The sequence below is a fragment of the Molossus molossus genome, unplaced genomic scaffold (assembly GCF_014108415.1).
Source record: "Molossus molossus isolate mMolMol1 unplaced genomic scaffold, mMolMol1.p scaffold_m16_p_11, whole genome shotgun sequence".
In the NCBI taxonomy this organism is placed as follows: Eukaryota; Metazoa; Chordata; class Mammalia; order Chiroptera; family Molossidae; genus Molossus; species Molossus molossus.
The window spans coordinates 102,341,190-102,353,371 of record NW_023425346.1 but is presented as its reverse complement, the minus strand read 5'-3'; the positions used below and the strand labels follow the sequence as shown (position 1 = coordinate 102,353,371).

The 12,182-nt window shown below is 60.2% G+C and overlaps 1 protein-coding gene across 1 annotated transcript in view; it reads right to left on the bottom strand.

The window, feature by feature from the left end:
• Nucleotides 1-418: 418 nt before the first annotated feature.
• Nucleotides 419-12,182, bottom strand: part of INPP5D (inositol polyphosphate-5-phosphatase D) — a 118,568-nt gene continuing 106,804 nt past the window's right edge. The window contains exons 25-27 of the mRNA XM_036255079.1: nt 11,289-11,555; nt 2,382-2,994; nt 419-1,522 (exon numbers count right to left, since the gene is read on the bottom strand). Coding sequence (XP_036110972.1) covers nt 1,520-1,522; nt 2,382-2,994; nt 11,289-11,555 — 883 coding nt within the window. The 3' untranslated portion in view covers nt 419-1,519. The remainder of the gene's footprint in view (nt 1,523-2,381; nt 2,995-11,288; nt 11,556-12,182) is intronic.

Below are 12,182 nucleotides of genomic sequence, written 5' to 3'. Positions count from 1 at the left end.
CAGTGAGCAGTGCAAGCTGCCCCCTGAATGCAGGGAGCTGAAGGCCCAAGACCTGGGGATTGTTTAAAAGTCTCTTTTGTCTCTGGAGCTTAGCAGCAAACACTTGCAAAAGCCAGGAGAGACCTGTGAGTACAGGACAGTAGGTGGTGGTCCAGGGGATGGCGCTGGTGGAAGGTGGGTGGCGGCAGGTGCCTGGAGTCCCCTGAAGATGTGTGACGTGTACTGCTGTCCTGGCCCAGGCCCAACTTCAAACCAGGTCTAAGGGGTTCCCTCCAGTTGGGACCATACTTGCCCATCACCACCATTAACCTCAACACCCTCCTCCCCTCGCTGCTGCTCTACGGCCCCGACAGCCTAGAAACATTGCCGGAGGCTGAACGGCAGGAAAAAATGCCACACAGAAGAGCTGAGGGAGAGGCACGATTTATTGGTCGCACAGACTGCACACAAGGGGCTGTGGGTGCGGATCCAGCCTCCGGCACACGTACACTTCTGGATTTGGTTGCCTACATCAATTCCGTTAAGTGAAAAAGCAACACGAGGAAAGACATCACAATCTAGTCTAGTGACCAAGGACGGAGTGCCAAAAGCCACGGCAGTTTCAAAGAAAAGGCTGCACGATCCCGAGAGCTGGGCACGGCGCGGCCCACCCTCCAGGCAGCCAGGCGGCAGCTGCTTCAGCAGCCCCAGGAAAGACTCTGCTAGGAGCATGATGGCAGAAATGCTGGGGGCTGCTGGGGGCTGCCCACGTCAGGGAGGGCCTGGGCATCTGCAGCCCGGGCTGAAGCTGGACGCCCCCACTGGCGAGAAAGGGCTGACTGTCCTTCAAAACAGAAACCGAGAGGACCCAGACACCCTGCTCTTAGCACCAGCTCTGCCCGAACCCCTGGGGCTTTCGCTAAAGCAGTTTGTCACTAAAGCTACAAGGCCAGGTTCCTTGTGCCCTAAATTAACACTCATTCTTCAGCTTCCTACAGGCGAGCCTCTTCCTCCAGGAGGGCAGTGGCCTTACTTTTTAATGCTTTTTCCAAACCTCTCGGGACGTCCTGTTTGGAACCGGGGGGTCTGGGGATGTGGTTGCGGTCGGCTGAAGAAGTCTCAACTCGTAATGTTCGTAAAGCACTTAGCAGGTACCTGGCACGTGGTACACGCAGCCATTATTATTATTAATATTATTATTATTTCTATTTCCACCTGGAAGTCAGCGCTTTCGTTCCTTTCTTCGAGATGGTGACCGGAACAAGGCTCTGGGGTCCCAAGTACCAGGATCAAGCTGGGGCCCAGGTGCGTGAGCTGTTCGTTGCCTGTCAGGTGTGCTTTTCCTTCCAACCTCAGCGCTTGGGGCCAAGTTTCGAAGCCAGCACACTCTGCTGGCGACGCAGACGCCGCCTCCTGACAAGTACGAAGCCCTGCACGGGAAGCTGAGTAGGAGGGGCCGACAGGAAGTCCCAGGAGAGGGTCCAGGTGGCTTGGTGCAGCTCCTCTGGGCTCCTGTCTTATGGGCAGCTCACCGGGGGCTTCACTGTGGGCCAAGGACAGAAGACTGTCAGCATTGCATTCTCGCCAGGCCAGATTTAACTAAAGGTCCCCATGTCCCCGCATGCTGTGGGCCAAGCCAGGATTTCTGGAGAGTGCTGAAGACAGCCAACACTTAGCAAAGGTCTAAGCACCTGAAATATATTCTAACATATATGCATATATGTTATACTTATGCATGGGACTATATAGCATATAAATAAATGACTTAGATATAAATTATAATGTGCAGTAATAATATATAATAAAACGTAAGCCTCCTTTTAAACCGAGAAGGCAGGTCCCACCAATAGCTCCGTTTTTACAAATGAGTAAACTGAGGCTCGAGGACTAGAGCCAGGAGATGGGAGAAGAGGGATTCAAACCCAAGACAGCCTGGCTCCACATTCTGTTCTTAGCACTATTAGCTCTGTTCCGAAAGAAATCCCGGTTTTCTGGAAAGGAAGAGGGCATTGCATCTGAAGTGTCAGCAGTCCTGGGGACATTGTTAAGTGTTAATACTAATGACAATAATAATGAAATGTAAACGATCTGGGCTCTTTGTATTTATGGAGCCTATTCCTAGGGGCCTGACACAGGAGGGCTCAGAGTTTGTCCACAGCCCCTCCTTCAACCCTTTCATTGTTGGAGCAGGGACTTTGGACACAGACAGGCCTGGGTTCAAATCCCGACTCCACCTCTTCCTCATGGAACAGCTCCAGAACCACTGCTTTTCAGAACCCACTCCCGGCCTGGGTCGTTGGATCATGCACAGACACTCACTCACGTGCACGCACGCAAGCCCACGTGCACCCGAGCACACTCTGGGCACGGTGGTCGTCACACGCACGCGCACCCCGGCGCACCTGCATGGCAGCCCTGCTGAGCGGCGTGTCCTCGGGCCGGTGCTTGGCATGGTGGGGCAGCTCGGCGTTCTCCCGGTAGTCGCGGCCCTTGGAGTGCTGCAGGTGCAGGACGGCCGGGCTCTTGTGCGGGAGGGGAGGCCGCTGTGCCGGGGTGGGCGGGGCCTGCTGGCTCAGCTCCGACCTGGAAGGCTTGATGGGCCTCTTGGCGGGCACTGGGGCTTGGGTGCCGGCAGGGGCCTTGGGCTTCCCCTGGCTCTTGTCCCCAGCGGCCGGCCGGCCCTCAGCAGGGGATGAGCAAGTGAAGGAGCGAGGCCGGGGCGTGGGGCTGAGGAAGGGCGTGGGTGGGGGCGTAGGCACTGGCTTGCCAGTCCCCTTGCTTCCCTCGGGCTCCTGGGCTTTGGAGAGCAGGATGCTGGGTGACAAGGATGGTGGGTCCGGGCAGGGCGGGAGCTCCTTCTTCAGCATTTTGGGAGATTCCTGCTCTTTCCTGGGAACCAGCTTCGAGAAAGAACTCACGGAGCCATACAGTGGGTTCTCAAACATCTCGGGCTTGGCCAGCTTGGGGTCCTCGGAGGGCAAAGGCTCCACCCCACTCTTCCCCACGTCGCCAGGCCTGCAGTGTGAGAAAGGAGACGCGGAGACACGTGGGGATGAGTGCTGGGTGCTAGGGCTTTTCTTCGGGATAAAAGCGGAACTAGATGGAGGTGGGGATGGCACAACGCTGTGAAGTACTGACTGCCACCCAACTGTCCTCTTTCAAATGGCTCATTTGTGTCCCATGAGTTTCACGTCAATTAAAAACTTTAAAAACGAAAGGAAAGGGTCTGTGTTACTCCTATGTTGCTGCTCACACAGGTGATCTCAGCTGTCCCTGGACCTTTTCCACCGGAGCCTGGGTGGGCCAGGGGGCTCTCCTGAAGGGTTTGTAGGAGGGGAGAGAGGGCAGGGCTTGCATGGCACCGCCAATATCAAAACCAGCCCCTCTGTCCTCCTCAGAGAAGCCTGCCCCCCTCCGCCCTGCCCCCCACTGCTGCTAACAGACCTGCCTTCCTTGCTCCCCACCAAGAACCCCGCAGCCTCTCTGCTGTCTCCAGCAGATTCTGCTCTGACCCTCAGGGGAACAGAAGCCTTGCAGGTGACCAGATGTCCTCAGCCACCATCTGGGCTACATGAGGGTCGCAGGTCAAGGAGTATCATGTAATAGACATGATGAGCCCACTAGGTGCCCCAGACACCGGAGTGAGCCATGAACAGGACACATTCTGGGCTCAGGGGCCGACGTTCCTGATCAGCACAGGACTCGTCCCGGATTGCTCCTAGTGACCTCGGTTTCCTTCTGGCCTCACTTAGGGGGGGAAGGAAAGTACGCAGTGGTCATGGCGGACGTCAGAGGGAACCTGGAGAGATGGGAAGAAGCCAGCAGCAAGCAAGCAGGAGAGGGAGCGCCGCGTCGGGGGCCGGCGCAGGTGGGCGCCCCCTGTTTGTCTGTTTCCTGGTTTCTTACGGCTCTTACTCGAGGTGATTTTCTGCTGAGCAAATTATGAGAACCAGGAATGGAACACATTTTACTTCCTGGCCAATGGCTTAATCTCCCGGGGGAGTCTTCTGGGTTCTGCTTTCTGCAAAAAGGAAGGCGTCGTGAAGAAAGTGTGGGTCCCTGGGAACCCACTGCCGTTCAGCGTGACGCCCTCACCGATGGGATGTGCGGAAACACTGCTCAAAGCCTGGGCAGCCCGGGCCGATGACTCCTCGGGGAGCAAGGCGTAGGCTCCGGGGGCGGGTCGAGTGCCCACCTTGCCAGGTACCGTGAGATGAGATGACGGGGTATCGGGGGAGGCTAGCCTCAGGGAGATGCCAGTGGGGCTTGGCTGTAGACTCAGTGTGGGGCTCATTCCTCTTTGGAAAGGCCCAGAAGCAGCTGTGTAACTGGGAATGAATGCTGGAACCTTGAAGGAAGACTTTGGAAAGCCTCCCCACCACCGCAGACCTGTATCCCCGCCTGGATCCTCGAGGACCTTGGCTAGGAGTCAGCCCGGGGAGGAAGGTGCAAGGACACCGACTAGCAGCTTTCGATGAAGAGGAAAGAAGGAGAAAGGAAAAGCATGAGGTCTGCCCTGGCCGGTTTGGCGCAGTGGTTAGAGCATCGGCCCGCGGACCAGAGAGTCTCCGGTTTGGTTCCCATTAAGGGCACGTACCTCGGTTGCAGTTTGTCCCCGGCCCTGGTTGGGGTTGTGTGGGTGGCAACCAGTCAATATGTCTATTTCTCTCTTCCCCTCTCTCTCCCTCCCGCTCTATCTGAAGATAAATGCAAAAATGTCCTCGGGTGAGGATAAAAATAAAAAAAGAAAAACGCGAGATCTGACAGCTGACAGCCCACTCTGGGTGGCTGAGGCAGGAGGAGGGGGTCGCCTCTGAGAATTAGGGGCAGGGCCCTGGATGCCAGCCTGTTGGTGGATCCAAAGCTCACTCCCCGGCCACAGGAGCAGAGATGGCGGCAAGTCAAGCTCTCCCTCCGGGAGGGGCAGTTGTCACCCTTAGAGAGCTTGGTTGGGGCGGGAGAGACTGGGAGAACCACAAAACAATTTGAAAAGTCTTATTTCCATGACCAAAGGTCCTAGGAAACCGACTCGCACGGGAGGCCACAGTAGGCCACCCTGTGGAATAAGTGAACCAATGTCCACGACGCAGAGTTAATTCCTGGGGCCAAAGGGCCCCGCTGCTCAGATTTTGGAGTCGGTTCTTCTCCAAAGCAGAGCAACGCTGAGCAGGGATTGAGAAGAACCCTCTTTCTAACCACGCAGCTTCAGTCCAGGGTGACCAGCTGTTCAGGTTTGCCCAGGATTCATAGGTGTCCCAGGACGCGGGCTTCTTAGTGCAAAAAAGGGGACCGTCTTGGGACAGCCAGTCAACCTACTCGGTGCAGGGCAAAGGAGGGATGACATGGAGGATGCTGGCGACACCCCCTTCTCCCCTGCCTTTGCTCAGGCTGAGCAGGTGGTGAAAGCCATTAAGAGGCAGCAGGCAGGGGTGGGAGCTGCTGGCTTCTCGCCTCTAATCACCTCCTTGGTGAGCAGGGAGCTGAGAAGGCCACCCCGGGGGCCCCTTGCCTACGCGTCACCGTTCTGGGGCTGTCACCAAGGAACCGGAGGCAACACGTTCTCCGCCCAGTTCCAAACCGTGTGCTGTGTTGCGTTAACTCTGGGAACTTAGAAACATTTCAACTAAATAATCTCCTCGTTCTATGTGGATGTTTGCAGATCCATTTCCTGGGTGTCCGAAGTCCTGCCCTTTGCCGAAAAGGCCCCTCAGCACCCATCGAGGTGGTTCTTGTCCTCATTTCTCAAGGGGAGGAAACTGAGGCTGTTTTTCCTTCCTCCAAATTTCTTACGAGATGACAAGAGTCCAAAAACATTATCAACAGATTCTGCAAACTAGAGGTACAGAGGTAGCCCGGGCTGTGCTCAGGGCAGGCCTACTGACTTATCCTGTCCTGCCCGTCACATCCTCTATTCCTTCCTTCTTTCCATTCATCTATTAATTTCCATTTTAGAGAAATTAATTTTTAATTTTTTTTTTTTTTAGAGAAAAGGCTTAAAGGATAAAACTGTGACCTGCCCCTGAGAGGTGGGAAGAGGTGCGGTGAGGGAGAACACTGTTCGACAACACTCCCTTCCCTGGCTCCTAGGCAGTGACAGGAAACACCGCTGAGAAACCCCGGAGCTCAGAAAAGGGGAGAGAGCAGCCCCCGAAGTCCCGGTGAACCGTACAGACAGCCACCAGGAAAGCCGGTGCTAATGGTGTCTCGTCCGCCTTCGCTCCTGGCTCATTGATCTGCACTCCTCATTTCCATCTGTCACCGCAGCTACGAGAGACTCGCAGGCCTCCTCATCTTGTGTTTCCACGAGGAGCTTTCGAATGAGTCTGCTCGGTGACAGTGGCACGCATGGGAGCTGGCCGCGGCTTCGCTGCCTGGCCCGAGCTCGGCCCTGGCTCCCTCCTTCTCACACCGGCTGCCTGGGGCACCCCCTTCTAACCTCCCGAGTGCCCGGCCACAGTCCTCCCCCTGCAGGACAGCGCATCCTCCTCTAACCTCCCGAGTGCCCCGCCACAGTCCTCCCCCTGCAGGACAGCGCATCCTCCTCTAACCTCCCGAGTGCCCCGGCCACAGTCCTCCCCATGCAGGACAGCGCACCCTCCTCTAACCTCCCAAGTGCCCGGCCACAGTCCTCCCCCTGCAGGACAGCGCACCCTCCTCTAACCTCCCGAGTGCCCGGCCACAGTCCTCCCCCTGCAGGACAGCGCACCCTCCTCTAACCTCCCGAGTGCCCGGCCACAGTCCTCCCCCTGCAGGACAGCACACCCTCCTCTAACCTCCCGAGTGTCCCGGCCAGAGTCCTCCCCCTGCAGGACAGCGCACCCTCCTCTAACCTCCCGAGTGCCCAGCCACAGTCCTCCCCCTGCAGGACAGCGCACCCTCCTCTAACCTCCCGAGTGCCCGGCCACAGTCCTCCCCCTGCAGGACAGCGCACCCTCCTCTAACCTCCCGAGTGCCCCGCCACAGTCCTCCCCCTGCAGGACAGCGCACCCTCCTCTAACCTCCCGAGTGCCCCGGCCACAGTCCTCCCCCTGCAGGACAGCGCACCCTCCTCTAACCTCCCGAGTGCCCCGGCCACAGTCCTCCCCCTGCAGGACAGCGCACCCTCCTCTAACCTCCCGAGTGCCCGGCCACAGTCCTCCCCCTGCAGGACAGCACACCCTCCTCTAACCTCCCGAGTGCCCCGGCCACAGTCCTCCCCCTGCAGGACAGCGCACCCTCCTCTAACCTCCCGAGTGCCCCGGCCACAGTCCTCCCCCTGCAGGACAGCGCACCCTCCTCCAACCTCCCGAGTGCCCAGCCACAGTCCTCCCCCTGCAGGACAGCACACCCTCCTCTAACCTCCCGAGTGCCCCGGCCAGAGTCCTCCCCCTGCAGGACAGCGCACCCTCCTCTAACCTCCCGAGTGCCCCGCCACAGTCCTCCCCCTGCAGGACAGCGCACCCTCCTCTAACCTCCCGAGTGCCCCGGCCACAGTCCTCCCCCTGCAGGACAGCGCACCCTCCTCTAACCTCCCGAGTGCCCGGCCACAGTCCTCCCCCTGCAGGACAGCGCACCCTCCTCTAACCTCCCGAGTGCCCCGCCACAGTCCTCCCCCTGCAGGACAGCGCACCCTCCTCTAACCTCCCGAGTGCCCCGCCACAGTCCTCCCCCTGCAGGACAGCGCACCCTCCTCTAACCTCCCGAGTGCCCCGCCACAGTCCTCCCCCTGCAGGACAGCACACCCTCCTCTAACCTCCCGAGTGCCCCGGCCACAGTCCTCCCCCTGCAGGACAGCGCACCCTCCTCTAACCTCCCGAGTGCCCCGGCCAGAGTCCTCCCCCTGCAGGACAGCGCACCCTCCTCTAACCTCCCGAGTGCCCCGCCACAGTCCTCCCCCTGCAGGACAGCGCACCCTCCTCTAACCTCCCGAGTGCCCCGGCCAGAGTCCTCCCCCTGCAGGACAGCGCACCCTCCTCTAACCTCCCGAGTGCCCGGCCACAGTCCTCCCCCTGCAGGACAGCACACCCTCCTCTAACCTCCCGAGTGCCCCGCCACAGTCCTCCCCCTGCAGGACAGCGCACCCTCCTCTAACCTCCCGAGTGCCCTGGCCACAGTCCTCCCCCTGCAGGACAGCGCACCCTCCTCTAACCTCCCGAGTGCCCGGCCACAGTCCTCCCCCTGCAGGACAGCACACCCTCCTCTAACCTCCCGAGTGCCCCGGCCACAGTCCTCCCCCTGCAGGACAGCGCACCCTCCTCTAACCTCCCGAGTGCCCAGCCACAGTCCTCCCCCTGCAGGACAGCGCACCCTCCTCTAACCTCCCGAGTGCCCCGGCCAGAGTCCTCCCCCTGCAGGACAGCGCACCCTCCTCTAACCTCCCGAGTGCCCCCGCCACAGTCCTCCCCCTGCAGGACAGCGCACCCTCCTCTAACCTCCCGAGTGCCCGGCCACAGTCCTCCCCCTGCAGGACAGCGCACCCTCCTCTAACCTCCCGAGTGCCCCGGCCACAGTCCTCCCCCTGCAGGACAGCGCACCCTCCTCTAACCTCCCGAGTGCCCCGGCCACAGTCCTCCCCCTGCAGGACAGCGCACCCTCCTCTAACCTCCCGAGTGCCCGGCCACAGTCCTCCCCCTGCAGGACAGCGCACCCTCCTCTAACCTCCCGAGTGCCCCGGCCACAGTCCTCCCCCTGCAGGACAGCGCACCCTCCTCTAACCTCCCGAGTGCCCCGCCACAGTCCTCCCCCTGCAGGACAGCGCACCCTCCTCTAACCTCCCGAGTGCCCCGCCACAGTCCTCCCCCTGCAGGACAGCGCACCCTCCTCTAACCTCCCGAGTGCCCCGCCACAGTCCTCCCCCTGCAGGACAGCGCACCCTCCTCCAACCTCCCGAGTGCCCAGCCACAGTCCTCCCCCTGCAGGACAGCACACCCTCCTCTAACCTCCCGAGTGCCCCGGCCAGAGTCCTCCCCCTGCAGGACAGCGCACCCTCCTCTAACCTCCCGAGTGCCCCGCCACAGTCCTCCCCCTGCAGGACAGCGCACCCTCCTCTAACCTCCCGAGTGCCCCGGCCACAGTCCTCCCCCTGCAGGACAGCGCACCCTCCTCTAACCTCCCGAGTGCCCCGGCCACAGTCCTCCCCCTGCAGGACAGCGCACCCTCCTCTAACCTCCCGAGTGCCCCGCCACAGTCCTCCCCCTGCAGGACAGCGCACCCTCCTCTAACCTCCCGAGTGCCCCGCCACAGTCCTCCCCCTGCAGGACAGCGCACCCTCCTCTAACCTCCCGAGTGCCCCGCCACAGTCCTCCCCCTGCAGGACAGCACACCCTCCTCTAACCTCCCGAGTGCCCCGGCCACAGTCCTCCCCCTGCAGGACAGCGCACCCTCCTCTAACCTCCCGAGTGCCCCGGCCAGAGTCCTCCCCCTGCAGGACAGCGCACCCTCCTCTAACCTCCCGAGTGCCCCGCCACAGTCCTCCCCCTGCAGGACAGCGCACCCTCCTCTAACCTCCCGAGTGCCCCGGCCAGAGTCCTCCCCCTGCAGGACAGCGCACCCTCCTCTAACCTCCCGAGTGCCCCCGCCACAGTCTTCCCCCTGCAGGACAGCGCACCCTCCTCTAACCTCCCGAGTGCCCGGCCACAGTCCTCCCCCTGCAGGACAGCGCACCCTCCTCTAACCTCCCGAGTGCCCCGGCCACAGTCCTCCCCCTGCAGGACAGCGCACCCTCCTCTAACCTCCCGAGTGCCCCGGCCACAGTCCTCCCCCTGCAGGACAGCGCACCCTCCTCTAACCTCCCGAGTGCCCGGCCACAGTCCTCCCCCTGCAGGACAGCGCACCCTCCTCTAACCTCCCGAGTGCCCCGGCCACAGTCCTCCCCCTGCAGGACAGCGCACCCTCCTCTAACCTCCCGAGTGCCCCGCCACAGTCCTCCCCCTGCAGGACAGCGCACCCTCCTCTAACCTCCCGAGTGCCCCGCCACAGTCCTCCCCCTGCAGGACAGCGCACCCTCCTCTAACCTCCCGAGTGCCCCGCCACAGTCCTCCCCCTGCAGGACAGCGCACCCTCCTCTAACCTCCCGAGTGCCCCGGCCAGAGTCCTCCCTCTGCAGGACAGCGCACCCTCCTCTAACCTCCCAAGTGCCCGGCCACAGTCCTCCCCCTGCAGGACAGCACACCCTCCTCTAACCTCCCGAGTGCCCGGCCACAGTCCTCCCCCTGCAGGACAGCGCACCCTCCTCTAACCTCCCGAGTGCCCCGGCCACAGTCCTCTCCCTGCAGGACAGCGCACCCTCCTCTAACCTCCCGAGTGCCCCGGCCACAGTCCTCCCCCTGCAGGACAGCGCACCCTCCTCTAACCTCCCGAGTGCCCGGCCACAGTCCTCCCCCTGCAGGACAGCGGCTCCCTCCCTTTGGTATTCCTGGTCTCAGCAGCCTCCTTTTCTGACTGTCCTCAACAGGGGGAATGGGGGAGCTGAACCTGAAACAGGCACCCCGTGGCCAAGAAGAGAGGGGAGCTTGGAGTTGGAGAGGGACTTCTACATGGAAGTCCCCACCTCTCCTCGGGGGGCCTCCAGGGTTCACAGGTGATAGAAATGACTTTTTCAATCAATGCAGTTTTTATGGGAGGGTATTTTTCTTGATAGTATCTTTAAAACTTTCTCCCTGGCCGGATTTGCTCGGTGGTTAGAGTGTCAGGCTGCAGGCCAAAGGGTCGCGGGTTTGATTCCCAGCCCCGGTCGGGGCGTGCGGGGGAGGCAACCAGTCGATGTGTCTCTCTCACATTAATGTCTCTCTCTCTTTCTTTCTACCTCCCTCCCTTCCACTCTATCTAAAAAAATCAATGGAAAAATATCCTCAGGTGAAGATTAATGAAAAAAATGAATAAAAATTTCTATTTGAAAAATCTTTCTTTAAAAAAAAATTTTTTTTAATGATTCTAGAGAGAGAGGAAGGGAGAGGGAGAGAGAGATAGAAACATCGAGAGAGAACATTGATCGGGTGCCTCCTGCATGCCTCCCAATGGGGACCTGGCCCACAACCTGGGCATGTGCTCTGACCAGGAATTGAACCAGCAACCTCTTGGTGCAGGGTCGACGCTCAACCACTGAGCCACACTGGCCGGGCTGAAAAATCTTTCAAGTCCACACTGATAGGGTAGGGCTTGGAGATTCTACAAGTATTTCGGCAGTGTCTACTGTGTTCCAGGCCCCGAGGGTGAGTCAGAGAGCAAAGTGGACGCACACCCCAGCCTTCATGCAGCTTCCGTTCCAGGGCTGGGTTTCCCAGCAGCAAACACACAGGGAAGGGAGAGGTCTTGGTGAGGAGGACGCTCACCTTGACTCCTGTGTCCTGAGGCAGGGGCCCCGGGTCACTGTGGAGGATGCAAACTTCTTGGGTGATATGGGTGGCTGGGAGGGTGGTGTTGGAGGGCCTTCTCCCCTTCCGGGTCCCAGGGAGGAGTCCTTGAGTGGCTGGTCATAGCTCCAGGCTGTGGGCTGATGGTCGGGGGACAGGGCCTGTTTCATGTGCCCGAGGGACCCCACCCCCATGTAGTTGGGGTTGATGATTTCAGTGATGCTCGAGCCACTGCAGAGAGGGACCCTGTGGGGGAGACACCCAAAGTCACACGTCAGTTCTCCCTTCCCACCTTTCGATCAGTCCCAGCCTGAGGATGGTGTCTCCTAATGTTCCTCAGGACCCCTCAGGATCTCCTCAATTCCTTCACTTTTGGGGCAGTAAGTGCATGGATTCATTCATTCATTCATTCATACAACGTAACAGTTTCTGAGTGCCCAGTGGGCACCCAGCCCTGGGCTAGGCAGAGGGAATGTGGTTGTGAATGAGGCTGCCAGTCTGTTCTCACGGATCTCAGACATGGTGGGGGAGACAAGCAAAACAAGCTCAGTGACTGAGACAGGTGGTATTTGCACAGTGCTGAAGTCTAAGAGACTCGCCAAAGAGGCAGAGATGGACTGGCAGGCGCGCTGAGCCCCGCTGGGCCCAGGGTGACCAGGGAAGCCCTCTCTGGGGGGCAGGTAAGAAGGCAGGGGGGAGACAGCGGGAAGAGTAACTCATGGCCCTGAAGGGGTGTAACTGTCCCAGGAGACATTGGTGGCCCAACGAGCAGTGGGGAGGATAGAATGGGAAACTGTCGAGGCTGGTGGGGCCGAGTGACCGTGGGGAGTGCAGGCTGGGGTGGGGTACGTGGAGAGTTCCACCGGGGACAGG